Source organism: Hypomesus transpacificus, chromosome 18 (assembly GCF_021917145.1).
Source record: "Hypomesus transpacificus isolate Combined female chromosome 18, fHypTra1, whole genome shotgun sequence".
In the NCBI taxonomy this organism is placed as follows: Eukaryota; Metazoa; Chordata; class Actinopteri; order Osmeriformes; family Osmeridae; genus Hypomesus; species Hypomesus transpacificus.
Genome location: NC_061077.1, coordinates 12,435,934 through 12,463,894, shown reverse-complemented (window position 1 = coordinate 12,463,894; position 27,961 = coordinate 12,435,934). Strand labels below are relative to the sequence as shown.

Genomic DNA, 27,961 nt, shown 5'->3' with positions numbered 1-27,961 from the left:
TGGGAGTTGGAGTCCAGCCCCTGTAGTCTATGGCAGAGTGAACAGGAAGCTCTCTGTCCAGACACGCTGCTGCAGCTCCAGGCCAGAGCAAAATGGCGTCACAGCAAACGGGGCCGAAAGAAGGCCTTTATTTTGTATTTGTATGTATTCCTTTCTAAGGGGGTGACTTTGTCTGTCTGGAGTGAGCTCCAACTCCTCTCCTGTCTTTATGGGTGGTGTTCCGTGTGTGTGTGTGTGTGCGTGCATGCACAAGTGCCTAGTCCTGGGTTGTGGGCTTGCTCATCATCTGGCGGCCGACTGAGACTGTGTGGCCATGATGACGTGCGAGCTCTCCCCCCGCTGCTGGTGCCGGTTCTGGTGCTGGTGAGGGTGCTGGTGAGGGTGCTGGTGAGGATGTTGGTGAGGATGTTGGTGAGGATGCTGGCCCATCCCCGTCAGCACAGACATGGCCACGGCCTCGGCTGCCGCCCGCGCGCTCATCCCGTTGGGGCCGGCCGAGGGGCTGAGGGCCAGGGAGCTGTGCTGGATGACGGGGGCGGGGGAGCCCGTGGGCTCTGACGAGTCTTTCATGCTGTCCTCCGCTGCTGTGCCACAGACAGGGGGGGGCAGGAGAGGGTTAAACACCCACACCGTCTTCCCTGTATTTCAACCCACCAACCCAACTCTTGTTTTCCCCCTAACTAACCGCTTAGCCATCACAAACGAATCAATTGAAAAATGTCATTAAATCAAATCGATGAAAGGGACGGCTGTTTGGCTGTGTTTCACCTGGTGGAGCCCTGGGTGGTGAGCTCACCTAGATAGGCAGTCTTCTTCTGTAGGTTGGTGACAGGGCAGTCCTTGTGGGCCAGCAGCAACTGCTTGAGGTGAGCCACCTCGTTCCGCAACAGAGACACTTCATTCTGAGGGTGGAGAGTGTGTGTGTGTGTGTGTGTGGGGAGAGGGGGGGGGGGGGGGGGGGGGGGAGGTCATTTGTGCGTTAGCAAAGAACGACCATGTCAATACTGAGAAATCATCCAAAGATGCATTTGATCCAAACTGTTCAATAAAGCCTGGGACGAGTAGGTGTCATGGTTTGAGGCCAATGAACAGTATTTATAGACACTACAGGCACGCACACACTCACACACACACACACACACGCATGCACGCACTCACCGAGAGGGAAACGTTCATGGAGTTGAGCTCCTCTGCCTTCTTCTCCAGGGAGTTCACCCACACTTTGCGTTTCTGCCGGCAGCGGGAGGCGGCCGCCCGGTTCCTCTCCAGGAAGCGCTGCCTCCGCTCGTCTGGATCGTCCTCCGCCGTCCGCCGCCGCCGCCCGCCGGTGGGCTGGGCGGGAGACACCTAAGGGCAGGGGGGGGGGGGGGGGGGGGGGGGTGGAGACGCTTGAGTTATGAAATCCGACGAGTGCAGATGACTGAGTTGAGCTGAGCTGAACTTTAGAAGGCGACCTTGCTAGAGCGCCTTGTGCGTCAGTGTGTGTGTGTGTGTGTTACCTGGGGCTGTGCGGGGGAGGGAGCGTCCGGGTGCTGCACCAGCAGCTGGCTCTGCTCGGCTCTCTGGGGCACCATGGGACTGTGGCCCAGAGCCATGCCCCCCAGACTGTGACCTGCCTGGTGGGCCAGCGCAGCCTTCAGCCTCTACAGGACAGACACCAACCAGAGGACGACATCAACAACCCATACAACACACGTACAAACACAGAGTGTTCAGCCGGTGGGAAACTCAGGGAAAGAGAAAAGGGAGAGAAAATAATAACAAACGAGACAGATAGACACAGAGTAAGGCTATAAAAAAAGGAGAAAGAGAGAGAGAGAGAGAGAGAGAGACGGTAGAATAGAGAGAGACAGAGAGCTCATCAGTCTCTCACCATCTTGGCCTCTAGGTGGATGTTGTAGCCAGAGGGAGAGTTGGAGCCGCTACTGTTGCCCCCCAGGGGAGGGCCAGGGATCCCGGGAATGTTGGGCACCATAGACATGGGCCGGGCCAGCTACAAACAAGACACACAGGACTCGTAACAACTGCAGCTGTCGCTTGTGTGGGCGGAGGGACACACTGCTTGTTGTGGGAGTAACTTAACAACAAAACCTGGTTTTGGAAGGTAAACCCCTAAGGTTAAAAGGCTAAACTTAGCAACCGTGGTTTGGATTCAGACAAACATTGGGTGGCAAATCCCAGCTCTTGTTTGTGCCCTGTGGTTCGAAACCCATGAAGAAACGCTTATGAGCCTCGACGTCGAGTTGTGTGGGATGACTGGAAATAAATATTCATGAAAAATCCCCACCCACAACCAAAAGTTGATGGAAATGTGAAAAGGGCTGAAACCGGGGTTTCAGCGTTTCAGCGTGGTTCCTCTTTCACAGTAGAAGCTCACACTCCCTGCTCTGCCAGTGTCCCGAAGTGAACTGTAATTCAAGCTACAAGGCGTGTGCCTGAAGAGGCGACTCCTCACTTACGGATATGACGGAGGGGACGGGGCCCGGGAGCACGTTGGGGAGGTGCATCATCATGGGATAGTGACTGGTGGGAGATCTGGAGGCACAAGGAGCAGAGCAGGGCTATGGGTGACAACATCGCCATGGAGACAGCGGGCGCCGCGCCGATCCTGACGCTCAGCCCCCTAGGACCTACACGGGGTTCGTCCACTTCCCAGCCCCCTCGTCGCCCCGGTCGACTCACCCAAGGGTGCGATTGGAGGGGGGGGTGGGAGTGATGACCGAGGTGGGCGAGGGCATGGTGGGCTGCAGGGCGTCGAAGCCCAGGTGGAGGGGCAGCGAGCCGGGACGCACGATGGTGGGGGTGGGCGCCGAGCTGACGGCGGGCCGCGGGGGCGTGTCCTGGGGGGACACAAGAGGACTCCATGAGTGAATTTGCCACTGCCATTGGTCATTGGAATCTCTTGAAGAAAAACGAAATACAACATATGTGACAGTTCGGGTTGAAACGAAGCTATTTAATTGCGTTAGTATGTAAACAGCTGTTAAACCCAAAACAACCCAAATCGAGCCTGTGTGACCACGTCCCTCTCCTACACCCCTCTACCCCACCCCCTCCCCCACCTTTCCTCTCACCAGGGACTCCCTGTTGCTGTCCGACATGCTGGACATGGAGTCTGGGCTGCCCGGGGGGGAGGAGTCCACCTCCACAGGCTCCTCCTCCTTCACCTTCACATCAGACGGCGTCTGCAGGCTCATGTCCAGGGCCACGGAGTGGGGAGCTGGGAGCTGGAGACCAGGGGGGGAGAGACCGGCGTGGAAGACAGAGACAGGACAAAGGATGGATGAGGCAATGTGCACAGGACAGGACGCTTCGAAGAGCTGGGGCCAGAAGCTGCATCACACACACGCACACGCGCAAAAACCCCATGCCTCTCCATCCATCCCCTCGTCTCATTGCTCACAGGGTTCTTGGCCCTCTTGTCGTCAGCCTCTTGGGCCTTGCGGAACTCCTGCTCGAAGGAACTGGCAATCTCATTGAACAGGCCCACCTCTTCGCAGTTTTTCAGGAAGCGCGTGGGAGTAGGTGTCTGGTCTGTCAGGGTAGAGAGAGAGAGAGAGAAACAGAAATATCCTTTTTTGAAAGACGCGTTTCAGAGCATTTTCACACATGGTAATGACCTCATGCAACAGTCTGTGGGCATGTCAGTTTGACACGAGTCCAATTCACACTTGACTGTGTTCACAGGAAATTCGTCTTCAGAGAACGTTATCATCGTCAGACCGACGGCGTAACTCTACTGAAATGGCATAACAGAACACTTCCCCACTCATTACAGCAACACCCGAATGATAGAAAGAGTAGAAGTTGAATATTCTTAACTCACTGGGAGACAAAGTACCTGCGATGATGACAGAGTCTGTCCTGGCAGGGCCGAATTTGAGTGTCATCTCGTGCTTGTGCTTGTGCACGGCCAGGTGGTCCTCATTGGTAAACCTCTAGAACGAGAGGAAAATGGAGGACAGATAAGGGGGGGGGGGGGGGGGGAAGGGATGGGGTGTGAGAGAGGAGCACAGGAACATCAAGGTGATCATCTTCTCAGCCTGGAGACTTCTGAGGGACAGACGCAAACCTTCACCTCGATATCGGTTTGCACTGAATCTGACAGGCAGAATCATTGTGTTTCTAGGGATATGGATCACATGTGCACTGTGTCCTTACGCGTGTGACAACAAAGGGGTTTTACCCAGTGCATCGAGATCATTCATGGCATACGCCATGTTGCTGACGGACTATCGCGTGTAGGTTTAAATTACGCATCAAGGAAATCAATCAAAATGGCCACTCTGCCACTCTGAATGAAACTGAACTTCATTTGCATCAATAAGATCTTTAGATGACCAAAGCTTTTTTGCTGTGGGTGGATGTACAAAGATATAAAGCTTTATTTTGCACCGACAAGCAAGTAGCTGCCTGATTCATTGTTATGAGTAACAGCTTTCACAGAATAAGACGGCTTGATTCCTGTTTGCTGTCAGATTTGGCAACAGCATGTGCATCTTCTGCTTTATGTGTGTGTGCTGTCCTTGCTGTAGTGATCCAACTCTCTGCGCCCCCTCCCCTCCCTCCTTCCCTCCCTCCCCCGCTTTCCCTCCTTCCCTGCCTCCCTCCCTCCCCCTCCCTCTCTTGTTAGAATGCGGGTCGGAGAAGTGGAGGTGAGGACACGTAGGAGGACGAGCCAAGGCTGAGGCCTTTGCAAGGCTGAGGCCTTTGCAAAGCTGAGGCCTTTGCAGCCGCCATCTCTCGCTGCCTATTTCTGGTCGCCGTGTCACAGTTACAAGTTCAGTCGTGAGAGAGCGCCGTGGAAACATAGCCAAGTGTCCGCTTATTTTTAGACCGAGGGACCGGCAGCAGCATCACCGATACAAACGACTGTGTCTCACAGACTGGACAATCCAGCCGGGGGAAGGGGGAACTGTTCTAAAAGTACATATCATGGTGTGTCAGATATTGGAGCCCTGGTCTAGCTTTAACACACAGTGGATTGACAGCTATTATTAGGATGCCTTGTTGCTATTGCTAACTTGATGAAGGGGCTCTCGACAGGCAGATAGGACCTCAAGTCTTGGCATTCAGCGAAGGCCTCGACTCAAAGTCCTTCGCCGGCATGCCCTACACAGACTAATGCGTCTGAATATCAAAGAGCTCACGTGAAAGGAGAAAGCATTTCGCTGATAGACACGGTAGTCGAAGGCTTAACGTGGATTTGTAGGCAGAATCCATGGCTTCACACTGAAAACAACATTAGTTGTCAACCAAAGCTTTTGGGCCCGCCTCAAAAAACTCGAGAGGCACGTGAACCGTGCGAGGGGGGTGAAAAAACCCCAAGCACTCTGCTACCACCCAAAACGCGCCGACGGTTTCCACCCGCCCCCAACCGGGGCGACCCGGCCACAGACGGCGCCGAACCCAAGCACGGCCCGTCGGTTAGCCTCGAGGCGAGTGTTCATCCCAGGTTCTCCAGTTCCTTTTCGCCAATCCCTAAATTAATCATGCGATCCATATAAATGATAAATGGGAAGATTGTGACGTTTGCCGACGCGAGTCAGCTGGAAGAGGAAACGTGTGACTGGCAACACGGGCGGGGAAGGGCCCCGTCGGTATCTCCACGAGTTCAGGGAGGGGAGAAAGGACACGACATTCATTATTGAGGCTAGATGCATGTTGCTCTGTGGGTGGCACAGGACGGCACTGCGGGCACCTGGTCTCAGCAGGAGAGGAGGGAGGAGGAGACAGGGCAGACCACCACGTAGGGTTGGGAGTCCCAAAGCACTTTGGGACGATCAGCAGGCAGTCTGATCACGTCAAACGCTTCCAGGTGTCGACAACCGGTCTTCGTCGTGGTTATCCTTTTGTAGGCTGGATGGGATCTTATTTGCAGTATCACAACCCCAGACCGTTTAGTAAGACAGCCATGACGAATGTAGTCACACTCAGATCCCCCCCGCCCCATTTTATGTATTTCTTTGTCTGGAGTTTTGAGTCTTATTTAACCTGCCAGCCAGAGCCTATAAAGAGCCATGTTCCTGGCGTGTGTGTGTGTGTTGTCTGAAGCTTCGCTGAGTCACCTCTATGGCTCAAAACACTGTCTGCAGGAGACAGGTTGAAACAATAACTGGGCCCTGATTACTCATCTGTGAGTCACTGGCCGACACCACGGGAGAATTGTTGTTTCAGAGGAGCACGAGCTCACGAGCTCTCGCACTATCAGTATGATCTGTGCCGCCGCCTCAACTCCAGTGTGTTGTTCACGAGGGCAACCAGAGAGGAACGAGAAGTGTCGACGTTAACCGCTTGTTGGCTGTGGAGATGAAAATGGAGGAAAAATCCTTGTGTGATTTCGTGAAGCCCGTTCCACCCCACACTATTACCAGGAAACCTCACGCGACGATGAAGAAATAAGGACCTACTGCCAAACGCAACTTGAGCTAGTCAAGGGGAAAACGTTGCACCATAAAAAGGGGCAATAAGGATTAACAAGCACAAGTGTCTATGTGGTTTACACAACATGTTGACATTCAACGACCACAAAGAGTACATGCATGCAGACAGACAGGCAGACCTGAAACCCAAGACAAGAGAGAGGGCTCACCTGTCCACAGCCAGGAGCGTTGCACACAAAAGGTCGGTCGTCCCCCATCTTTGCAAAGAGCTTGCAGTGTAACTGCGGAAGAGTAGAAGAGGAGAACATTGTTGTGGGGGATTTTCTTTTCTTTTATTTTCGAAATCCGTTCCCGGCAGCAACAAAGCAGGGATGCTGTCGGCTGGTGGGAGCCTCGGTCGGTGTAGGAAGCAGATTCAAAAATAACCTAGGCCAAGAGGAAAACACACACACACAGGCAGCGAGATGAAGTTTCCCTGGTGATACTTCCTTTACACAGAGGACTTCTGGGCTAGCCAATGAGGTGCAGCTTGCAAAGGAGAAGGACGCTGCCGTTTGCACAAGACGTCTCTCTCGCTCTCTACCTCTCCCTCTCTTTCTTTACCTCTCCACCACCCCCATCTGTAGTCTCCAACTGCCCCTTATACCATCCCTCCCTCCCTCCCATTCTGTTTTTCCTCCCTCAGAACGCCACTCTATATACATCCAATCCCTCTCTCCCCCCTCTTTACCTACTTCCAGAAGGACGATCATCTCTGATTCCACAGCTCAAATATCTGCAGCAGAACACTCTGTGACCCTCTCCTCATAGCTCATCACCCACTTCCTTACGCTCGCGCCCAACAAGAAAGAAACAAGAAACCCTATCACAGTCACAGAACTGTGGTTCCAACAAACTGGGCTCGAACCTGTCCAGCTGGCGTGGTGTGCTCATAACGGTGTGACAGGCTACGTCCTCAGCGACGCAATCCCCCCAACGGAGGACGAGTACAACGGTGCTAAGTTTGCCATCGCTAGGCTAGCTCTATGGGCTAACTGAACAGAAAAGGGCTGAATGTGGAGGCACAGTCAGTGGGCTCCCCCCTCCTCCGCTCCCTTCTCACCTCCTCTCTCTAAGCACATGCTGTTGACAAAAGCTCCACACGCACAAGCCAGTGTTTGGTTTGTCCTCCTCGTGAAAGTGAAGTTGAACTTATATAAGCTAAAACGGTGCTGTGCTGCTTGAGCCTGACTGGCTCTACTACAACTTCTGCGAGTGAGCAGCTGCTGTATGTTGCTGTTGCGTCGGCCCCTCGCTCCCTAGTTCCTCCTCCTGTTCCGCTAGCTTTCTCCCTCTCTCCCTCCCTCCCTCCCCCTCTCATTTGAGCAAAGTTCCACTTGAAGATGGGTCAGGATGTTTAGAAAAATAACTCGGTCATTAAATTTACATTGGGGTGGGAGGGTGTTGGATAGGCGAGCATTAAAGTTTCAGCACTCCCAACTGGCTCAGGATGACGTCCGGTAAACTATTACACAACTCTGTCTCACCACCGAGAGACGACACTGAAGCACCTAAACACAACACAAGGCTGCTACTCTTCTTCCCCTGGAAACAACAGCACCTGGTATTATGTATAATGGTGCAATGATGCTAATGAATGGATAATTGACCTGGGCAGGCCTAGAACCTTGCACGCAACTACCACTGTTTTACCAAAGCTTACTTGTCTGTGGTTTTTAAACCACTTCTTAACATAATCAAGTGGCACAGAGTAGGCTACTTATACTGCTGGCTGGTGGCTACATGTTTTCCAGCGCTGCAGTCTCACAGTCCTTTCCTTCCTCTCTTTCTATTTGGATGACGACAGTTGCCCTGTGCCGACACATGATTTCTGGAGAGTTCCACAGGAGCAGCTTGAAGCAGAACATCATGTGGTCAGGGGTGGGGACAGGATCAACGCTTTGTATCTTCACTCACTGCTCTATTTCTTTATTGGCAAAAAAAAAGAATAATAGTGATACTCTAAATATAAAACGATGCCGCAGCATCTTGTTTGCGTGTAAGTGGCTAATCTCTGTCCCGCGGAGATAAAAGGAAGGGTTGGTGCCGACAGAGCGGTCGGGCAGCTAGGACCTCACAGGATCTTCCAGAGCAGAGCCAGCAGGCTGGAGGCAGGGCCCTCACACACTGCTTCCAATCCGCTGAGTCTATTTGGGCAGAGACGTGCGAGCTGGTGCGTCTACACGCGAGATCCACCGCCAGCTCGTTATACCGTGGGTGTGGACGGGGCCGGGGCATCGGCCACATCTGGAGGGAGAGAGGCTGAGCAGACTTGGGGGTTTACTTACGAGCGATAATAAACACATCAATTAGCAGGCTGGCGCTGAGACGAAGCCCGAGCGACTGCGTGGATTCCACCCTCTCTGACAGCAGTCTGTAGTGGAACCTTGTAAAGGAGCAGCTGACTGACTTAAGATTTTACCTTGATGCAGGCTGGAACCACTAATGTTATGTTACACCTGCAATGATGAAAACGCATACACGTTTCCATTTTAGTCATGGATTAAATATATATATATATATATATATTTTTTTTTTTTATATAAAGCGTCCACCTATTTGTGCCTCCATTTATCCAAGGTGACATGGAAACATCCCAGAGGTGGCCTGGTTCCAGTCTCTCCAATGGAGTGGCCAGCTGAGTCCTGCTGTTCACTTGGATTTCTCCCACTCAGCAGGTGTAGGGGAGCCAGTCCCTGCTATAATCAGCCGCCGGCCTGCAGTGTTTGATGCGGCCTGCTAGGAAACTGACTAAACAAACCGTATTAATAGCTCCCACTGCAGCCAGGGCCATGGAATCTGAGGCTTGAGTTGCCAGAGGGTAGGGGAGACCCCACAAAGGAGAGGAAGGGAGAGAGAGAGACTAAAAAAAAGAAAGAAAGAGAGACAGAGAATGGGAGGGTCGTGGATTGGCATGGGGGGGGATCAAGGATATTTGGTGGCTTGTAAGTGAGGTGCAGGAGATCTGGGGGTTGGGGGGCTTTGATGAGGAGAGCCAGGCTGCTGGGTGTGTACAACAGCCAATGTGCATTCATGTAACCAACAGTAACCTGATATTTGCAAAATGGAACAAATGAAACCCGATATACATGTCTGCCTAACTAAAATAGTAAAGCTAAAGCCATGTGGAGCAGACAGAAAGCAGGACAATACAGGACCCATCTTTTATGAAACCCAGGCTCACCCGCTTGTGAAAGGCAATGCCCAAAGTGGTGTTTGTTGCCCTAACTCACAAACAACAGAGCATTTAACTTTTTCAGGCAAGTTCCAAGTTATGAACTAATGGGAAATCTGGTCATGGCTTTTATCACCATGTGTCTGGTCTGCTACAATTACCTAGGGTGGTTTTCAGACAAAGATTAAGCAAAGTCCTGGACTTGGCTACAGTGCATTTCAACGGAGAGAGATCCATTGAACTTGAATCAAATTCTTGGCTTTCCAAGCCCAATGCGTAGATCATATGACATGAAATCAAAGGCCAACATTAAGTAATTCTGCCTATTTCCACCAATAAAAATGACAAGTGTTTGTCGTTGCCGTCCAAACATATCTTCATTATAGGTTCTGTTGCTGACATTTTTTTTTTTACATTGCCGTGATAGAATGAACTGCAACCCAGCCAAAATGATGACCTACATTCCCAAGGACTGTGGTGACAAGCTTAGGGATGCATAGAGGGACGTTCAAGAGCTCAAATTGCATTACTCAAGATACCTCTTCCAACTCAACAGACAAAACAAATACCACTGAATACAAGCATCTTCTACGTGTCAATAATTGTAATTGCCAGCTCTTAATTGACTTCTGGAAAATACTATACCAAACTACAATAGTTTGAACAAGTATGTTTCCAGGTATTTCGCAAGATTTAAATATACACATTAGTTTTATCCGCAAGCCGTGATTGAACTGTCTTTCCTTCTTTAGTCAACCACACAAGTTTGATTTGTGTGTGTTAATGCCATATTGCCAGACCTGCTTTATGTCCAGATTTGACTACACGTAGCATACATTATTTAACAATATCAACAACAACAAAATACTGGCATGGAATATTAAATTACTTTTAAATTGTACATGTTTAAAGTTCACACCGCTGAAACTCCCAGACGCTGATTTATAAAGTTTGCATTTGGTCTGCTACTGTGTTAGCAGTCAAATGTCTGCTTGCACACGAGCCAATTTAGACCCTGCCTTTTCCCGTACGAGACCGCCCCCTCTTTACAACTATTGGTCATACGCATATCAATCAGCAATATCTTGACCCTGTATTGCTCAATAACATGTCAATGAAATCCAACAGCAAATGTAATTGGCTAAAAGCGATTTCTGTCAAAGAATACAACTTTCCCTGCTTGTTCGCTAACAACAGGCCCCTACTGTCGGTATGGAGCATAATGTGCACACAAGTGCAGTTTGAAATCCTAGTCAACGATAATTAATAAGGCAAATGACAACAGGAGCATGGATATAGTCAGTCGGTTCTTTTATGTCATGAATCCATATTTGTTTAATTATGCATAATGACGTATAAAATAACGTTATTACTTGCTAGCAAGCTCGTTAGCATCCTACTATGTAGACTGGTAATCGAGTACGAGCGAGACGACACTGGCACTTTTGACAAGTATTCACCTCTCAAAATACATTTCGAATATTGAAACTAACAAACAACTTTTACAAACAAATTATATCACTTTGTTATTCTTTGGCCTAAATTAAACACTAGTTGTTAATTTAAACTGTAAAAAACTGTTTACAAACTCACCTTTGCGCCCTCTCTCTCCCTCTCTCCTCTCTTCTCTCCTGGAATTTGACACTCCCCTCTTCAAATCATCGCGAGGTTTTACGTCAAGGTTTTTAAACTCGGGTCTGTGTGAAATACAGTATGAAATACAGTATTACATACAGTATAAATTACAAAACGTGCACAGTATTGATAATTCTTGATAATATAATGTTGGAGCACTGTTAGAATTGGGCCACATAATGATGATAATGATCATAGTGATAAAGGGTCACATCAACATGTCAGAATCAGAATCAGAACGGGATTTATTCGCCATGAAAGTTTGCACAGACAAGGAATTTGCTTTGGCAGGAAGGTGCATACAATAAACATATAGGAACCTACAATTTAAATATGACGTTACTCAGTCATTCCCATACCACATTATGCAAAGAATATGAAACTGAAAGAAACAACGCAATTCCACAACCCCGGACGAACATTTGACTCATAACCTCCTGACAGGCCCTTGACAATCTCTTTCTAATAGAACATGATTACATTTTTTCATTATGTTTATATTCTTCAAATGCCAAAGTCTATTAATTTGAATATTCCCAAGAACAGATCTTCATATGCATTAGTCATAACAGGCAAATAACAGATGACAACTACATTTTCAGAACAAAAGTAAAACAGAAAGTGAACTTTGCAAAATAGTGCCTCAGAGAAACTTCCCAATTGACGATCCTTCTGATTACGTTTCTTGAGACGTTCAGTTGAAGTGTTCACACACCATGTGATGTCGAATTCTCAGCTCATTCGTTTTGTTTGCAAATTGTGTTGTTCCCATTTCGGTTTCCTGTAAAGAAGGAAACTATGTCTTTAATTATGTATCCAGTCCCTAAGATCAAGTCTTGCATAACCAGTGGCTTGGTTCCAGTGTCTGGGCCTATTGTGAGGGAGGAGAAGTACACTTGTAATAATCTACCTGAAAGAGGTCTTCCATCTTGATCAAGTCTGGGTAAATTATCAATGGGTAATCTGAATAATTATTGACTACAGCATTTTTATGGACAAAAACTATATATTATTCAGTGAATGAGGATGATTGTAACTGCTGTGTTAAAGGTTTGTTGGAAAGGGGCCTTTTTCAGTGTTGTTTTAGTTTCCTTCCTGAAATTCTCAACCTTTCTTGTCTCACTGGAAATGAACGTCCTGTGTCGGGACCAGGGACAACAATGAGGCTTTGGAAATTACAACAAAATACACATAACTCAACAAGGGTAATTGAAAAGAAGTTGGTTATAATATGCTTTTAAACCAGGTGGCTGATAACTGATAAAGAATCAAGAGAATACAATAATATGACATTTATTGAAAATGTGTGAACGTGTTGACTGTGGTGGAGGGGGATGAGAGTATAAAAGGTTTCTGATTTGTAAGTAAAGGCTTTCCAACATTACTGAAGCCTACATTAATTCATTATGATTGCTGTCTGATATTCATGCTGATGAATCATTGATTTCTAACTAACTATAGCCTAGTGACACCTTCTGGACAGTTTAAGAACAAAATGTTATCGAACAAACGATTAAACCTAAATTATTTAGATGTGAATTAATGTAAACTCAGATATGATTAACAACATTAAGTTGCTTTTCTTAGTTTTATAACAAATTATTTTTTGAATAAGTTTAATGACGGGGAAAAAAAACAACGTGCAGTAGGTAATCAGGAAAGGCATTTACTGTTTTAAGTAAAACAAAAGAAAAAAGCACTTTGCGGGTGTACATCGATGTTGCTAAGACACAAATCAAGGAGCAATGTATATTTACACACCTGCAAAACAAACAAGTTGAACCAAGCACAAAATGTATTTTTTTATTCCACTACAAACACAAGTACATTGTTAGCTTATATCTTTAAAAAACAATTAACACTTCCACTTATCATGCCATTTCACAATGTCAAATATTTAAACGTTTTTGTCTAAAATAAACAATTATAAAAGGAACATGTCATGGTTGCTGGTAACCTTTTTTTAAAGTAACATTAAGTATGCAGTGCTAAAGTTGGACAAATGAGCACCATTAAAAGTATCAATAGTAAATAACACAAGATTAACATTCAACTAAAGAGTACACCTACTTAAATCAAAACAACAGTTTATTCTTGATTAGAGAGTTTTGGATACTAAAACAACAAAAATGTTTCAGTGTAAACTGGTAAACTGTACCTTTTCTTTTCAAAGTGAAGCTCACAAATTCAAAATCAACATGTAAATGTGCACATATGACCAAATGGCATACAGTATACACAAGTTCAGTCAAGTAAGTGCATGATACAGATGATTGTATGCAACAGACACTGAGCTGTCTGAAAATGTTACAAGCATTGAAATGGCAAAATGGAAACAGTTACTTGTTACGTGTTACCTGGCACACTCAGGTAACATCTAGAGAACAGCAAAGCTTCTAGTTTTCTCTCTCATAAACACATTCTTAGTGCTTGTTAATCAATTTGACACCAGGTTTACATTTTAACCTGCTCGCTTCATACGGCAACTTCTCTTGGGATTGCTAGTACGGCTCTGTAGACTCGTAAAAGAAGAAAAAAAATGGTCTTGAAAATGTCACTCACAGACATATACGCACATTCAGCACGCATGAATGGCAATCAACATCACTCCTACAGCAGACACACGTATACACGTTAAGAGCTACTTCCCCCATGCTCCAATCCAATAATGGTGGGAATTACTGGACAGCTTGTATCATTTGACATGAACATTTTCCATTATTAGCTGTAAATTATCTGTAAATGCAATAAGACAGACGGTCCAATGGTTAGACAGTGATGTCCCTGATGTCCTTCTCAGTCTCTCAGCAGTACATACTCTTTTACAGACTCCGGTAGAGGAAGCTCTTTGACGGCCGTGGGGAGGAACCGCACGCCAAGGCTCTGTCGGACAGTGAATCGGGCCAGGCTGCGGAGGGAGGGGGCCTGGGCCACCATGCTGGTGAGCCGGGCCAGGAGCTGGGGATCCTTGCTGAGCTCTCGGGGAAGGGTGCCATCGGCCCGACGGATTTCAAACCTCCCTGCCGCCCGACACAGCAGCTCCAGACATTCCTCCTCCTGCTCTGTGCCAAGGCCCCGAGCCAGGAGGGACACCAGCCTGGAGATCGGTGTCTGGCCCTTCAAGTTGGTGACGTGGACCTGGGCCCCGTACTCCAGCAGGACCTTGACGCTCTCAAGGTTGCCCTTCATGGCGGCCCAGCTCAGTGGTGTGTCATTGTTGTAGTCTCGGACGTTGGGACAGGCTCCGCTCTCCAGCAGAGCTCTCACGCACTCCGGGTTGTCTTTGAAGGAGGCCCAGTGCAACGGAGTGTCCTTGTTGCCATCGAGGGCGTCGGGCTGGGCACCATACTCCAGCAGGAGCTCCACACAGCCTTCATCCTTCTCTGCTGCATAGTGGAGCGCGGTGCGGTTGTAGCCATCCAGGGCATTCACCTGATCAGGAGACAACATGAGGAGGGGAAGGGTTGGTGGTGGAGGGGTTTACTTCTCAGATGGATGATACTGGCGATTCCTTAATTAAAAGTGTGTGGAAGTGTAGAACTTTGATGCAGTTTAACATAGGTGAGTCGGTTGTACCTCAGCTCCTTTCTCTAACAACAGCTCCACGCAGTCTGCATCAGCCACCATGCAGGCACAGTGCAACGGCTTCAGGGTGCCATGCATGCGGTTCACATCTGCTCCCTTCCGTGAAGAGCAAAATGACAAAACGTCTTGTATCAACAGAAAACGATCATGGCTGTAAGAATTGAGCTTTGACACCAATAGACACACAAATGGCGAACAGACATACTCTGCGTATGAGATCCTCCACGTTGTCATGTGGGAAGGAGCGGATGGCTGCAATGGTGCGAATGAGTCGCTCGGACAAGGAATATTTACTCTGAATGCTTTGCATTATATACCACATAGTAGAGCTCATGTGGAACTGAGGAACATGGCACCCGGGAAGGGTGACACCACACCACGCTGGAAACCCGGGCTAAGGGTGTAGTTCCGGGCTGAAAAAAAAAACTAAAATTATTCTTAGCCCCCCAAAAATAAAAACATGATTTCGACAAAAGAGCAGAAGATGAGGTCCAAAGACGTTTCATTTACCTCTTCACTAAAAAGTAATTATCTTGACATTGACATTATTTCAGTCAGAAGACCTAGATAGTTAGCGATCAAGATATGTGGCCATATGGGCAAGATGCTGGAACTGTGGCCTGTCCCCCCCCCCCCCCCCCCCCCCCCCCCCCCCAAAAAAATATAATAATAATAAATGACATAATACTTCAGATAGCTAGTATTAAAAGGCAGCGATCGTGCACTCCAAGACACGAAAATATCTTGATGTTTCTAGCTACCTTGTTAGATGAATGCAAGCTACTAACTACGTTCCAAGCCTACACTAGCTACCCTTGAACAACCTGGTACGTTAACACGCTAAAAAAGTAAACTGCCTGACCATTCTAGGCCGTTTGCATGGACTTCACACATCCCGACTGCATAGCAAGTTAGCATGGTCAACTTTTCCCCTCGACATCGCAATAACGTTTACATTTAAACTAGCTAGTGTGCTACTGCGAGCGCGTCGAAAGATTTTCATAGTTAAAGCTAGCTTATACAGTTCAGTTTTACTAGCCAGCTACTAGCTACAACACAAGCGAGTATATTAATGTGATAGAACTAGCTATCTGTGCAAAGTCAGCTGGGTGCACTACCATAGTTACAATTTAAGCGTGCACTGTAAATGAATATGTTGGTGAATGTATATTTTGTGTCTATTTGAAAGCGTCACAAACCGTATTCAAATTGGTTGACGAGTAGCTTGCTTGCTAACAGATTGTTTTGCTTGCCTGCTGCTTGACATAAATACGGAAGCGCCAATGACGTCGTCATAGCTGTCGACAACGCCTACCAGATCCAGTCAACACACGTTTTATATATCGTCATATATTTTTTTATTTGAATGGTAATGAGATGCATCCTGTGTCTTTGAAGCATAGCATAACGGAAATTGAACACTACACAGACAACAGGCATGTACTGTAGCTTTTATCCAAAAATAGGCATCAGATGGGTCCGTACGTAGCTCTACATGCCAAATATACCTTCCTGTGACCTACGGTCACTGGCACTAAACAAAGGTAGTCCACATGGGTTAGGTAACTTGGGTTGTTAAGATTAATGTTACTCCCGTCCGACAACACTGTTCCAAAAAAAACAAATCTAGTTTCCAAAGTATTCATGCATAAAATATGGGACACAATAGCCAAATCAAAATAATTTATTTTTTTGTGACATTTCATACAGTTCTAGAATTTAGTGTCTCAAACACTTAAAATCAATCCATTACTATATATCCTCTTTTGCACCCAACCCAAAAATAAACAGAAAATAACCCAAACATTATGAAAAAAAAAAGCTATTCCTGTAGATTTTTGCAAGCTTGTCAACATCAATATCGTTACTGTATGTTTCTAAAATTATTTCACATTACTCAAGAGTAAGATTCTTTTTAACAAGTTAGTGCATTTATTTCATTACACTAGATCACTAGCTGCTCATACTCATTCATGAAAAACAAAACAGCCCCAGTGATTGGTTACTCATTTGCTGCATTACTAAACCGAAAGTCAATGCATCAAGTATTCTCAGCGGAAATCTCAAACAATATACAAATGTCATATGCGTGATTCTTTGCCAATGCGATTTCACACAACTTTGGGGAAACCAGCCTACCAAGATTGGAAAAGCGTTGCACAGTAGGATTAAAATAAATACAATTTTAAAAGCAATACATAACGAGTCAAACTTCAATACTAGGTCAATCTGTCTTTTTTTGTTGAAATTAAACGGCAAACTCACCCTAAAAAAAGCACAAAAATAAAAATAAACTGGTGGATACCGGTTTTTGACAAATGCCTCACCCTGGAAGTTGTTCAGCACTAGAACAAATACATTCTCAGACACTGCTAGTTAAGGGTTAATACAATATAGCATAGGCAACTACACCCCTACAGTTATAAAGTCCCATTTTACCATGACTACATCACTTAGCTGACCTCATTGACAACTCAACCTATCAAATCCACTATTATCATAGACAGCTGGCACATAGCACATGGAAATGGTCTGATATTTTTAACCCTTTACTTGGCTGCCAAATGAGTAGAGCTATCAATCTCTCAGCTATCAGCACTTTTCAGTCTACATCTGATACTATACCACCATTATAAGAAAAAAAAGAAAAAAAATTGTACTGATCCTGGATGTCCTGTTATGATGGAGATATTGCCAAGCACAACACAGTCATGTCTGACCATAAATCTATTCCCCATTTATAAAAATGGGTCATCCCACAATGAGAAGTTGTAAACCGAGAGCTTGACTGATCATCAGAATAAGCATGTTCTGAATACTCTGGGTGGGGGCCCCAGAAACATCAGGAAAGGTACCAGAGATGACTCAACTTAAAAATATACAGCTTTGGATCAGGGTAATGCATGGGTAAGTGACCAATGCGATCTGCCCCAAGTAGATCGCTGCTTAAAACATCATCTCTGCAAACCACTGTTAGAACTGTGGTTGAATCGCCATTAGTTGCAATTCTGACAGACGTGAGCAGGTCATTAACCAGGCTCCAAATTTCAGCATATGAAACATTTCATGAATATACATTAGAGGACCCAATCGGCCTTATTTCAGGACAATGATTCTAAATGCATGTACTTAGAATTAGCGACTTCATGAAAGAAAGAATTATTGTTATCAGTGCAACAGAAAACTGGAGCACATACATCTGCTTGCTTCACAATCAATGCATATACAGACATCAGTTAACCCTTTCCCATTTTTGCAAAATCAAGCACAAGAGCAAGAGAAAAACAGAAAAGGATGTCTCATTGCGTGTTAGTGATATCTTTGTATATGTACATGACATATATGCATGTTCTTTTCTTCTTAGTGCATATGTTCCTTGCAGACCAACATCTATTCTTTAAAAAGGGTAGAGGGCCATTACAGGGCCAGTGTCCCACCTCTCTCAGGCAGAGTTGAAAGGAAATTGCCTCCTCAGAAATCACTCTGATTTGAAATTGAGGCTTCAGATTATACTTTTTTTCTTTTCTTTCCTTTTCAACTGCTCTGTGAAAGTTCACTTCATTAGATGGCATGTTGTTGCCCATTTTCCTGGATGTCCCACTCTGTTTCATTATTGTCATTGCAAAAGCTTTTCTTTGGACATGTCCCAGGGGTGAGAGGTGGCTACCATTAAGGTTGTTGCTTTTATATGTAATTCATTTTTTATATATTTATATATATATATATATATATTTTCATACATTTCTTTTTTTTTCTTTTTCCTCAACCGTATGGAGTTTTACTTTGGCAATGCTGGGGGAATATTCTGCTCTTTGCCAGTGTGTCTGGGGCCCCCCTGGGGGGAGCTGCGCCGGGCCGGTGGGGGGCGTCTCTGTTCGCGGAACTTGAGGCCCCCACTGCCTCGGGGTCCGTTGCTGCGGTAACCTTGGGAGTCGCGTGGGGGCCGGCTCTCTTTGCACTCCCAGCCCCCCTCTCGCTCGTGGGTCTTGTCCTGCCTGTCTCCAGGGCTGCTCCCGCTGCTGGAGCCGGGCTCCTCGGCCTTGTTGACGCGCAGCTCCCGCAGGGGCTGGCCTGCCGCGCTGCCGGAGGGGGACGGGGCCTGGGCGGGAGCTGGGGGAGGGTAGTCCTTGGGTGGTCGCTGGCAAACCTCGGCATAGCTGAGCTTGCGGGGTTCCTGCAAGAGGGAAAAAAAAGGAAGGTTATCTAGGGCTCCGGAAAGAACCTCCCAAAATCTGTCAAGGAAACAAAGAAAAAGAAGGAGCGTGGTTGTTTGACAGTTTTTTTGTTGTAAATAACATGACATTCTGCGACTGCCATGTCTTACCATTACAGGGATGGGGGCAGTGGTGGTGGAGGCGCTGGTGCTGGCAGCAGCTGGTGAGGACGACACGACACTGGGCTGAGGCTTGGGGCCAGGCAGGGGCTGCGTGGAGGAGGGTGGGTTGGGCGTGGTGGGAGGCGGGGCTGGCTGCTGGGCCGGCTGCTGGGCCACCTTGGGGGTGGGGGGCTCGGCTCGCTCCACTTTCTTCTCATGATGGGTCACACTGAGGGGACAGGAAGGTCATTAGTCCCAGATCAACTCCTTGGGTAAGGGAACAGACCTTCTAAAAGGCACTTTGGTGGCAATTCAGTGACACGGCTCAATTGGATCCCAGTAGAGCAAACCTAAAAGCAATCCTCGCTATTGCCAATTAGAGAAAACGAAATGGCCAGTGAGCAGTAGTGGTTTAGAGGGGCTTACCTGGGGACGGGCGGTCCTTGGGGCTGTGCAGCAGGTTTGGTTACAGGCTGAGCAGGACTGGAAACGGGTGCAGCTTCCTCTGGGGCCGGGGTAACGTGTGCACTGGCTTCCTTACTGGCTTGTTCCGTCTGCTACGGAACACAGACCACACGTTCATGGAACTAAACTAGTGACTCAGGAGTGGCTGCTGTAACACTAAATGGTAGATATTATTTATATCTTAAAGTTTCACTTCTTGATCACCGGCATGACATCTCGCATGAAAAAGCCAAAAGATGTCAAAAGTATTGTGTGACAATCTAAAAAACATAGATAATACATACACATTGCAGATATTTATTTGCAGACACTAAGACACTTGTCCTTCTAACCAAGTGTTCAAACTAAAGCATGAAGGGTAGAAAATTAATTGAAAAAAAATCCTGAAATGGTGATTGGCGTGGTGATTTCGGGGGCTGACAGCTGATTGGCAGGTCTTACCTTGTCCCTGTTCAGACCGCGCACTACGTCAGACATTCGGTTTTCCAGAACGGGCTCCCCCTGTGTGCTGACCACACTGCCAGGCAGAGGGGGGAAGTTGGTCGCAGCCAGGTCGAACTTGGGGGGTGAAAGCTTCACCTCAGCCAGGGGTGTGGGTCTCTGAAAAGGGCAAGGGAGGAAGGGGGGGGGCATCAGGGCACAGGAGATGTCGGAAATATGTTTGTTTATTTGGGCCTCATGTAGCCCAGAATGTTGTTTTATCCACTGACGACAGTGTGATGATAGTCGATTCTAATCTAACAGAAGACTAGACGTGTAGCTACCGGGATGCGCTCGTCCTCTCTCCTCCTCCGGGTGCCTCTGTATGTATTCCTCCTATAGTGGGAAGAAGTAAAAGGAGACACACACAAGGTGGAGTCAATGTCCTTAGACCTGGATAAACCATGGTGTGTTGCGGGGCAGGCGGTAAGTAGGCTTGTGGCGCTCCCCCAACCGCTAGCCAAGACCCTCAGATCTCATAATCTTGGCGCTCATCGGGGGCAGGCGTGGAGGATCATAGCTTAGGGGGAGGGAGAAGGAGGAGGAGATTAAGGAGAGAAGAGAGAGAACCCAAAGCCATTCTCCTCCGCCGCCTGCCTTTCCCTCTATGCGCAGTATGTTCTCATCATCGGGTCCATCAAGGGGCCGAGTAGAGTTGCATTTCAAAACAACACTTTGCATAAAAGCCTGCATCGGGGAGCCAGGTGGGGGTTTTACCTTCCACGCCCGGCCATGCCGTCGTCAGTGGGGTCCGATGAGAGGTGCGGGAAGGCTGCGTTCATGTCGGTCGGGGCCTGTGCCGAGGCCGGGGTGCTGGGGGGCTGGGGGCTGCGGAGGCCGGTCAGGCTCTCCTGGGGGGTCGCAGCCGCAGGGGCCACCTCGCCTGACCTCATTTGGGGTTTCACATGGTTTCTGTTGGGATGGGGGGGGGGGGGGACGAGGACGAGGAGGGAAGGGTGTGACGACGTGCCTGGAGGTCGCCTACACGTTGTAGGCGTCGATGTTTACACACGCACAGCATGAATGCGGGGTGTGCCGAGGAAGACTTTAGCTTGTAGTGTCTGTTGTATAAATGTGTCGACATGCAACTGATGTGCCAAGGGGCATTTCCTTCAAGCTTCTACCGTGGTGTTAAGACTCAAAGCATTAGACTCCAGGGGTCTCCATCCCTGTTCCTGGAAAGGTACTTGCCTGTAGGCTTTTGCTCCAACCGCACTCGTTTGACCTGATTCAACACTCGCTACCAGCTAATTAGAATCAGGTGTGCTTGATTAGCGCTGGGGCAAAACCCTACATGCAGGTGGCCCTCCAGGAGCAGGGTAGAGACCCCTGCGACAGATCTCCAAGCGTATTGATAAGTGGCTAGGACATCTGCTAGGACATCTGCTAGGACAGTTTGCTTCTTAAATAATTAAACAGAGCCATCAGAGAGCATTGGTGCTTGTGAAAGTTAGTTGTCAAACCAGCATCTAAAAATAAACCTCAAATGGGAAATGTGTCAGGGAGCAGCCCTCTTTTCATGACGAGACGATTAGAATGACAACTTTTGCCAGGGGTGACAAAGGCAGAGAAAACAAAATGGATGGTATGCTGTCTTAATGATCCCTTCCTTCATCTGGCACCTTCAGATCAATGAGGCAGATGAAGTGAATACAGCAGGAAGAGGAGAGGGAAGGGGAGGAGAAACTAAACCAATTTGGCCCCACGGCCCACATTCCCTCTTCGTACAACACAATCTAATAAAGTCTGACATGGCCTTGGCATGTTTGGCAGCATATGCCTGTCTCCAAGTTGATTTATTTAGTTATAAACTTCTTACGTCAGGGTGTAAGAAGGTTATGAGTCTCCTCATCTCTTACTGTAGCATGTTTCTTTGGCCAAATTGACACCTTTACCAAATAAGGCTGTGGCAACATAACCATTCATATGAAATTAGGAAAGCAGTGATGAAGTGTTTGAAAAAAATCTTAATGCAGTGAAGAGATGGGTGTGGGGGGGGTCACTGTTTGCAAGGCAAGGTAGTAGGCATTACAGTTATTTCCAAGACAATGACTCAAAGCTTCTTTATAGGCCAAGACAGGTTATTTACCAATAACTTACCTGACAAACTTAAATACTGTATTATAGTAATGAACTTAAATTAAAATCATTCAAACGTATTGCTTGGCAAGTGGCATGGGACCCTTTATGGATTTAGGGATGGGGGTAGCAGTGAAGCTGATTGTATAGAAGGGTTATACCTGAAGGCATTTATTACATTCTTTCTTGAATAGAGGGGGACACTGTTGGGACAGTAAGAAGACAGCGAGTGAAGAACTTTCAGTTCCCAACAGAGCAAAGGTTACAATATCTCTGGAAGAACCCATGAATGAATCCTGTGAGACAGTACACTGGGAGTGTGCAGCATCTAGCACCACTCCAGCAAGACACTCAGACCATTGTTCACACACTGAGCCGCTGCGTTCAAACCTACCGGTTTCTGTTGAAGGGCCGAGAGATATTGAGAGAGTTGGAGCCCGTTTTGTAGTGCCCGGGAGAGTTAAACCCGTTGACAAAGCCACTGTTCGGAAACGGTGCCTGGGGAGGAAGAAACACCGCAATGATGCTTGTTCTACGGCAAGGTACATAACAAAAGTGTCTGGTTAAATTAATTCCCCCCATTCCGTTTTATCTAGACGTGTGTTTTGAAAAGTTCTGCTGTCATCCAAGTTTGTCAACAATTTGCCATAGACTTGCTTGCTTACCAGGGGGGTCTCAAAGTAGGGTGCTGGGGAGGTCGTCCAGGTGGGGGGGACGATGCCGTAGACAGGATACTGCTGCTGAGGGTACACGGGCTGCATGTAGAGAGGTGAGCTGTACTGGGACTGGGTCTGGGTCTGATGGGCGTACATGCTGCTTTCCATGCTACGGTAGCCATTCTTAGCAAAGAACGTGTTGATGGCCTTTATTCTTGCCTGAGGGTGGGAAACAAATGGGTTGTAGAAGAGTGAGAATGAAGAATTGGTAGAGAACGACACTGCGACAGTTGAGGGCGTGAAGCAACTCACCATGATGGGTTTTCCCTGAAATGTTTTGACTTCCTCTCTTAAGTATCGGTGCGCCTGGAAGGAAAGGAGTTCTTCATGAGGAGTACGTTATGGAGGCCATATTGACTCTTCAAATCCACTGTGCATTACAGCTTTGGGCGTGTTATGAGGTTGTTGTTTTCTTTTGTTTACCTGTTGAGCATCCGTGTCTGATTGGAATGTGATGTACCAGTTATTGTTGTGCGCAAATTCCACACTTATCACCTTCGGACAGTTGTCATTTTTAAAGAGGCCCTCCACTTCCTGTTGAAATGGAAAAACAAATCTGTTTTAACTATGACATTCAAATATAAATACGGTTCATCAGTCGCCTCAAAGAAAATGCTTCCTCCTTTGAAAATTCCTTTGAAATGGCAGATTGAAATACTTGAGGTCCTAAAAGCATCCGAGGACAGCTGTAGACTCGTTACCTCCACGGGCGTCGTCTCAGGAACCTCCCTCAGGATGATGATGCAACGCTTGTGATTGGGACGCACCTTCTCTCCCTTCTCATCCACCTGTACCATCGGAGAGGCTGAGGGGGGGACAAAAGCGGGTTCGATCAGCACCATGCAACGTCACGTGCGCCCCGTTTGTCCACGAGCAAGCGTGGTCGCCGACTTGCATACCCTTTCCCCCTTCCATCAAAAAGGTCACTTACATCTCAACACGTCCAAGATGAGGTCCATGTCAGTGGTGTGGGCCTTGATGCCTTCCATGCTGGCGATGGTCCAGATGGGGACAAACTGGTCACTGTCCATCTGGGACATTAGGTACAGGTCCTTGGACAAGTTCTCCCTAGAGCGCAAGGAAAGCAGATGAGCAAACCAAGCCAAAAACGGATGCAAGTCTATCACACGTTTTATGAAGATGCCTCTATTCAAATCAAATTCCAAAGACTTACAAGGTCATACTGAGAATACTATATTCTTCTTTGCGCAAATCCAAAATGTGGGGCAACACAGGTGAGTATTATAAAGCATGGGGAATAAGGTATATCTTGCTATACCCTATATTAATATGCATTTATCCGAAACTCACCTAGAGAAGTAGAACTCCAGCTCTTTCTTGAGGACCTCCCGCAGGTTCTCTGAGGGGAGGGGCTGCTCGGCCGTCATCTTGGAGTCCACTTAAAAGGAAAAAGAACAAGCATCTGTAAACTACAACAAAGGAACACGCAGTAACGAGGGAATTGTAGTCCTTCGTGCAGCAATTATGCCATTCTTACGGAGGTCAGGACGTGAAATGTGACTGACCTGCGGTGGTGACCTCAGTCGGGGGGAACCCTGGGTCTGAAGGATCCATGCCGTTCACGGCGACCTCTGCCGCCGCCGCCGTAGGGCTGGCCTCCTCCAGGGGGATGACGAAGCCTGGGTATGGTTTACATACAGCGGGGGAAGGCTCAGAATAACCTGGAGCACAAGAGTGTCAGGAGTGTCACTGGTGAATACCAACCATTGAGTTCATAACGTAACATTTTGGGTTGAGCTGTAAAGCTCAAAGTTGTCTGGGTCTTGTCACCCTCTGTGATGTCGCCCTGGGGCCACTGGGAGCCGTCGTCTGCCTCAGCGGGAGCCTCGCTGGCAGCCACAGGCATCTCCTGCCACACCTTGGCATTGGGGTTCAGACCTGCGCCCTTGGAGGTGACCTTCAACAAGAGATAAACCACGTTCAAGAAGTTGACGAAGACCATTGGACTGTGTTACGAGATTATCAAACCGAACTTTGAAGGCACAGCTTTTGGTAGGAAAATAATTATGAAAATGCTACGTTGAATCCTGGCTGAACTCATTGCCATCAGAGTGACAACATACCCGATTCAGTCACAATTTGTTTCCGGCCACAAAGAGCTGAAAATAACACCGACCTTCTTAGACCTAGTCTTTAGGTGACTAAAGCTGTGTTTTTGAGGCCCCAATTTGACCCCAGCAGTGAGCAGAAGGGGAGGAAAGGGATACTGGCGAGCGTTGCGATGACACCAGTTACACAAACAGAAACTTCTAGCTAGTAATAGCACATTAAGGGTGTCAATAGTAAGTATGCATACATTGACAAAAAAATAAACTCAAATTGATGTAATTAAATTGTACGGTGTGTCGTTTTTAAGCACAAAAAAAATCGTAAAAAAGGTTGTTCGAACTCTGTCACTTTGATTTTTGTTCAAAACCGATTTTCTAACAACTTCATTACAATCGACATACTAACATATAGAATACAGCGAGCTACGGAAAGAATTAGAAGTATGAATACACATGCAGTGCCATTGCATAACTATGCCTGCATTATGGGATGTCAGATACATGTTTGCAAAAAGAGTGCTCTCTTGTGCATGGTTACTGCCAATCCAAATCCAGCATTATAGTTGGAGGGCAGTATTAACAATCTACAGTTCCAAGCAGGACATTGAAGGCATGAACAAGCCCTTTTCAATGCAGACTGCTTCTCGCCATTACCAAAAGATAAGCCTTTGGCGAGGAACCATGTCATAACAATGCTTAAGTTGGTTTACACAAGCAATTGTCTGGCATTGACCCACAGGTTCAGCTACACAAGATTCAAGGTGGCTCAAATGCTATTAATACACTATCAGAATGTGTTTGGTTGTACATATGTGGCTTAAAAACACACAATATGTAGAATATAGCTCAGTTAACCATTAAACAATCTGACTAGAGAAACAGAGTAGCATGTCACGTCCAATAGTCCTGAATAATTCATGTCTTGGACTATAAAAAGGTTCAAAAATGTACGTACAATACATATGATCTACTGCAAAAGTGATATGTTTTCTGTATAAGTGTATGAAAATAGTGCACTTTGGGTTCGATGATTGCTCAGGACACTGGTCCACAGCCGACACAGAGGTGGGGTCGTTCACGAAGACCACCTGCTACAAAGATCCACCCCGTTCCCTCGAAATTAGTATACTGTCTGACAAGAACAGCTGTCACAACTCGACATTTCATTAACATGTACAGAGCACTGCATTTTCACCCAACGCGAGTTTACCACCTTGGTTTCCTGTGAGTTGGACATTTATTCACAAGATAACCACAGAAGGTGTGCCTAGACGCACGAGTTAGCCAGCTGTAACATCTGCTAGATCCTGTGCTAAGCTAGCCATATCTTGGAAGCCAAGTCAGGTGACTGCGCTGCAAAGGCCAACCAGGCATTTGCAACGCATATTATATAGGCTATGCTTTTAACAATTTCTCGGAAATCAACTAGCTCTACACTGGTGTAGATACATGGCTACGAACTTTGCTTGATTCCCATTAACAGCCCACCAACCAAATGGCTAAACACTTCTCACAACTTACAGTACTGTACAGTAGCTAGTCTAGCTATAATGATTACTCAGCACACTGCTAAATTGGATAGCTTGCTAGCACGAGTAGACTAGAGCTAAATTTATTGATGACAGCTGTGCACAGGCAGAGACAAACTAGCGCCCCTTGGCTGACGTCCGATTAGCACGTTGGATAAGATAGCTAGCGAACGCGTTAGCAACTAACCAGACTACTAGTCTAGGGTTACTGAACCAAGGTTGCTACTAGCAACTTATTATGCTAACGCTAAAAAGATGGATGGAACCCTGATGGCAAACGAACTAGTAGCGCACGTGTAGTACAGCATCTAGGCAGAATAGATGCCCTTACATTTTTATGGTATTAGCAATGATTCAAAGCGCTGGTAGGAACAGAACCTGAATGCGGTGCGATGAAGAAGTTGAAACGAGTTATCTTGCTAGCTAGCAACGGCGTTAGCAAACCAGCAAGCCAAGCTAGCTTGCTACGACTATTAGGCCTCAACTCACCATGCCGCCTGACCCTCCACCGATCCCAGGTGGAGCTTCGTCCTTCCCACTGGTCTTCGGTCCCGGATCAGCCTCCTCCTGCAACAGTGGCGGCTCTCCGCCCTGGTCCGAACTCATCGGCCGCCCCTGGGTCACGTCTACCCCGTCGTGTTCTCCCGACCCCCCACTTGCCACTAACTCCTTTTACCAAAGTGCCGTCCGGGTTCAGCAATCTATCCAGTTATCTCCTGCTAGACTTGTTTAACCAGCACAGTAAGCTAGATAGCTAGCTGCTAAGTAGCCGGGGCTAGCAAGAAATCTTGCTACCTTGCTATGAATCGACGTCTAGTTTAATTAATCAAACTCGGAAGTCAATACACTAAATTCAAAAATAAAGGCAATGTGCAACTCATGTTATATCACCGTACTCTCTAATGTCTCGTCTGATATTTCAACTTGCGTCAAAGCCGTGAGGCGCATTCCTAACCGGGCGACCGAAGCGGACACTGGGGACACGCACCTTTCCTAAGCGCAGGCAGACATTGGTAAAGTCCACCAACATCCCAGCTAGCAATGCGGGCACTAAATGCCCCATGGAACCCCTTTCTTCCGCTTCCGTTTATCCAGAGACTGCGAGAATTAATCTCCTTTCATTGATGCTCCAATACATTTGAGTAAAAACAAGCACATGTAAGTACAAAGAACATAAGAAAAATGTGTAAAAGCACACTGTAATTATGTTCAAACAGGAAAAAAACTAAGCCTATGATATTATTTCCAAATTGTAGTTCCTTTCCAACTCTTGAAGCGTAATCGGTTCTGGTTAGTGTTTTTACTGTACATGGGATTGGCTAATATCTGCACTCTTTTGCATTTATTTATTTACTTATCTTCTCATTCAACACAGGACCCAGACGATAGGAACTTTCTTAAGTTGGCTCCATCCATGTGAATGGGGACGTGTCTGTACTTGTGAAGGTCATGAGGTCATATGAGGGTGTGGGGCATTTGTAAAGACGACGT

The 27,961-nt window shown here is 47.0% G+C and overlaps 3 protein-coding genes across 12 annotated transcripts; all 3 read right to left on the bottom strand.

The window, feature by feature from the left end:
* Positions 1–198: 198 nt before the first annotated feature.
* atf7a (activating transcription factor 7a) lies at positions 199–11,294 on the bottom strand. Of its 8 annotated transcripts, none has more exons than XM_047039659.1 (12): positions 11,191–11,294; positions 6,593–6,664; positions 3,827–3,938; positions 3,404–3,534; positions 3,063–3,227; positions 2,683–2,840; positions 2,460–2,535; positions 1,874–1,993; positions 1,500–1,643; positions 1,159–1,347; positions 797–902; positions 199–584 (listed from the first exon to the last, which is right to left on the bottom strand). In XM_047039659.1, the coding sequence occupies exons 2-12, from the start codon at positions 6,638–6,640 to the stop codon at positions 283–285; spliced, it is 1,551 nt and encodes a 516-aa protein (XP_046895615.1). In that variant the 5' UTR covers positions 6,641–6,664; positions 11,191–11,294; the 3' UTR covers positions 199–282. The 8 variants fall into 8 exon arrangements, with proteins under 8 accessions (XP_046895615.1, XP_046895609.1, XP_046895611.1 ...); XM_047039653.1 differs by having other exon boundaries at positions 6,593–6,809; positions 11,191–11,250; XM_047039655.1 differs by having other exon boundaries at positions 199–581; positions 6,593–6,809; positions 11,191–11,250.
* Positions 11,295–12,876: 1,582 nt separating this feature from the next.
* On the bottom strand, positions 12,877–16,102 carry asb8 (ankyrin repeat and SOCS box containing 8). Its single transcript, XM_047039681.1, has 4 exons — positions 16,017–16,102; positions 15,023–15,230; positions 14,809–14,913; positions 12,877–14,664 (listed from the first exon to the last, which is right to left on the bottom strand). Exons 2-4 carry the CDS (start codon positions 15,149–15,151, stop codon positions 14,029–14,031), a joined length of 870 nt encoding a protein of 289 aa, XP_046895637.1. The 5' UTR covers positions 15,152–15,230; positions 16,017–16,102; the 3' UTR covers positions 12,877–14,028.
* A 383-nt stretch (positions 16,103–16,485) lies between these two features.
* Positions 16,486–27,522, bottom strand: LOC124480377 (la-related protein 4). Of its 3 annotated transcripts, none has more exons than XM_047039632.1 (17): positions 26,960–27,522; positions 24,664–24,790; positions 24,399–24,554; positions 24,184–24,271; positions 23,804–23,940; positions 23,574–23,677; positions 23,296–23,406; positions 23,125–23,178; positions 22,822–23,031; positions 22,551–22,654; positions 22,318–22,359; positions 20,795–20,989; positions 20,362–20,413; positions 20,039–20,197; positions 19,559–19,686; positions 19,142–19,361; positions 16,486–18,991 (listed from the first exon to the last, which is right to left on the bottom strand). In XM_047039632.1, exons 1-17 carry the CDS (start codon positions 27,074–27,076, stop codon positions 18,596–18,598), a joined length of 2,400 nt encoding a protein of 799 aa, XP_046895588.1. In that variant the 5' UTR covers positions 27,077–27,522; the 3' UTR covers positions 16,486–18,595. The 3 variants fall into 3 exon arrangements, with proteins under 3 accessions (XP_046895588.1, XP_046895587.1, XP_046895589.1); XM_047039631.1 differs by having other exon boundaries at positions 19,559–19,689; positions 26,960–27,521; XM_047039633.1 differs by lacking the exon at positions 22,318–22,359 and having other exon boundaries at positions 19,559–19,689; positions 26,960–27,521.
* Positions 27,523–27,961: the final 439 nt, after the last annotated feature.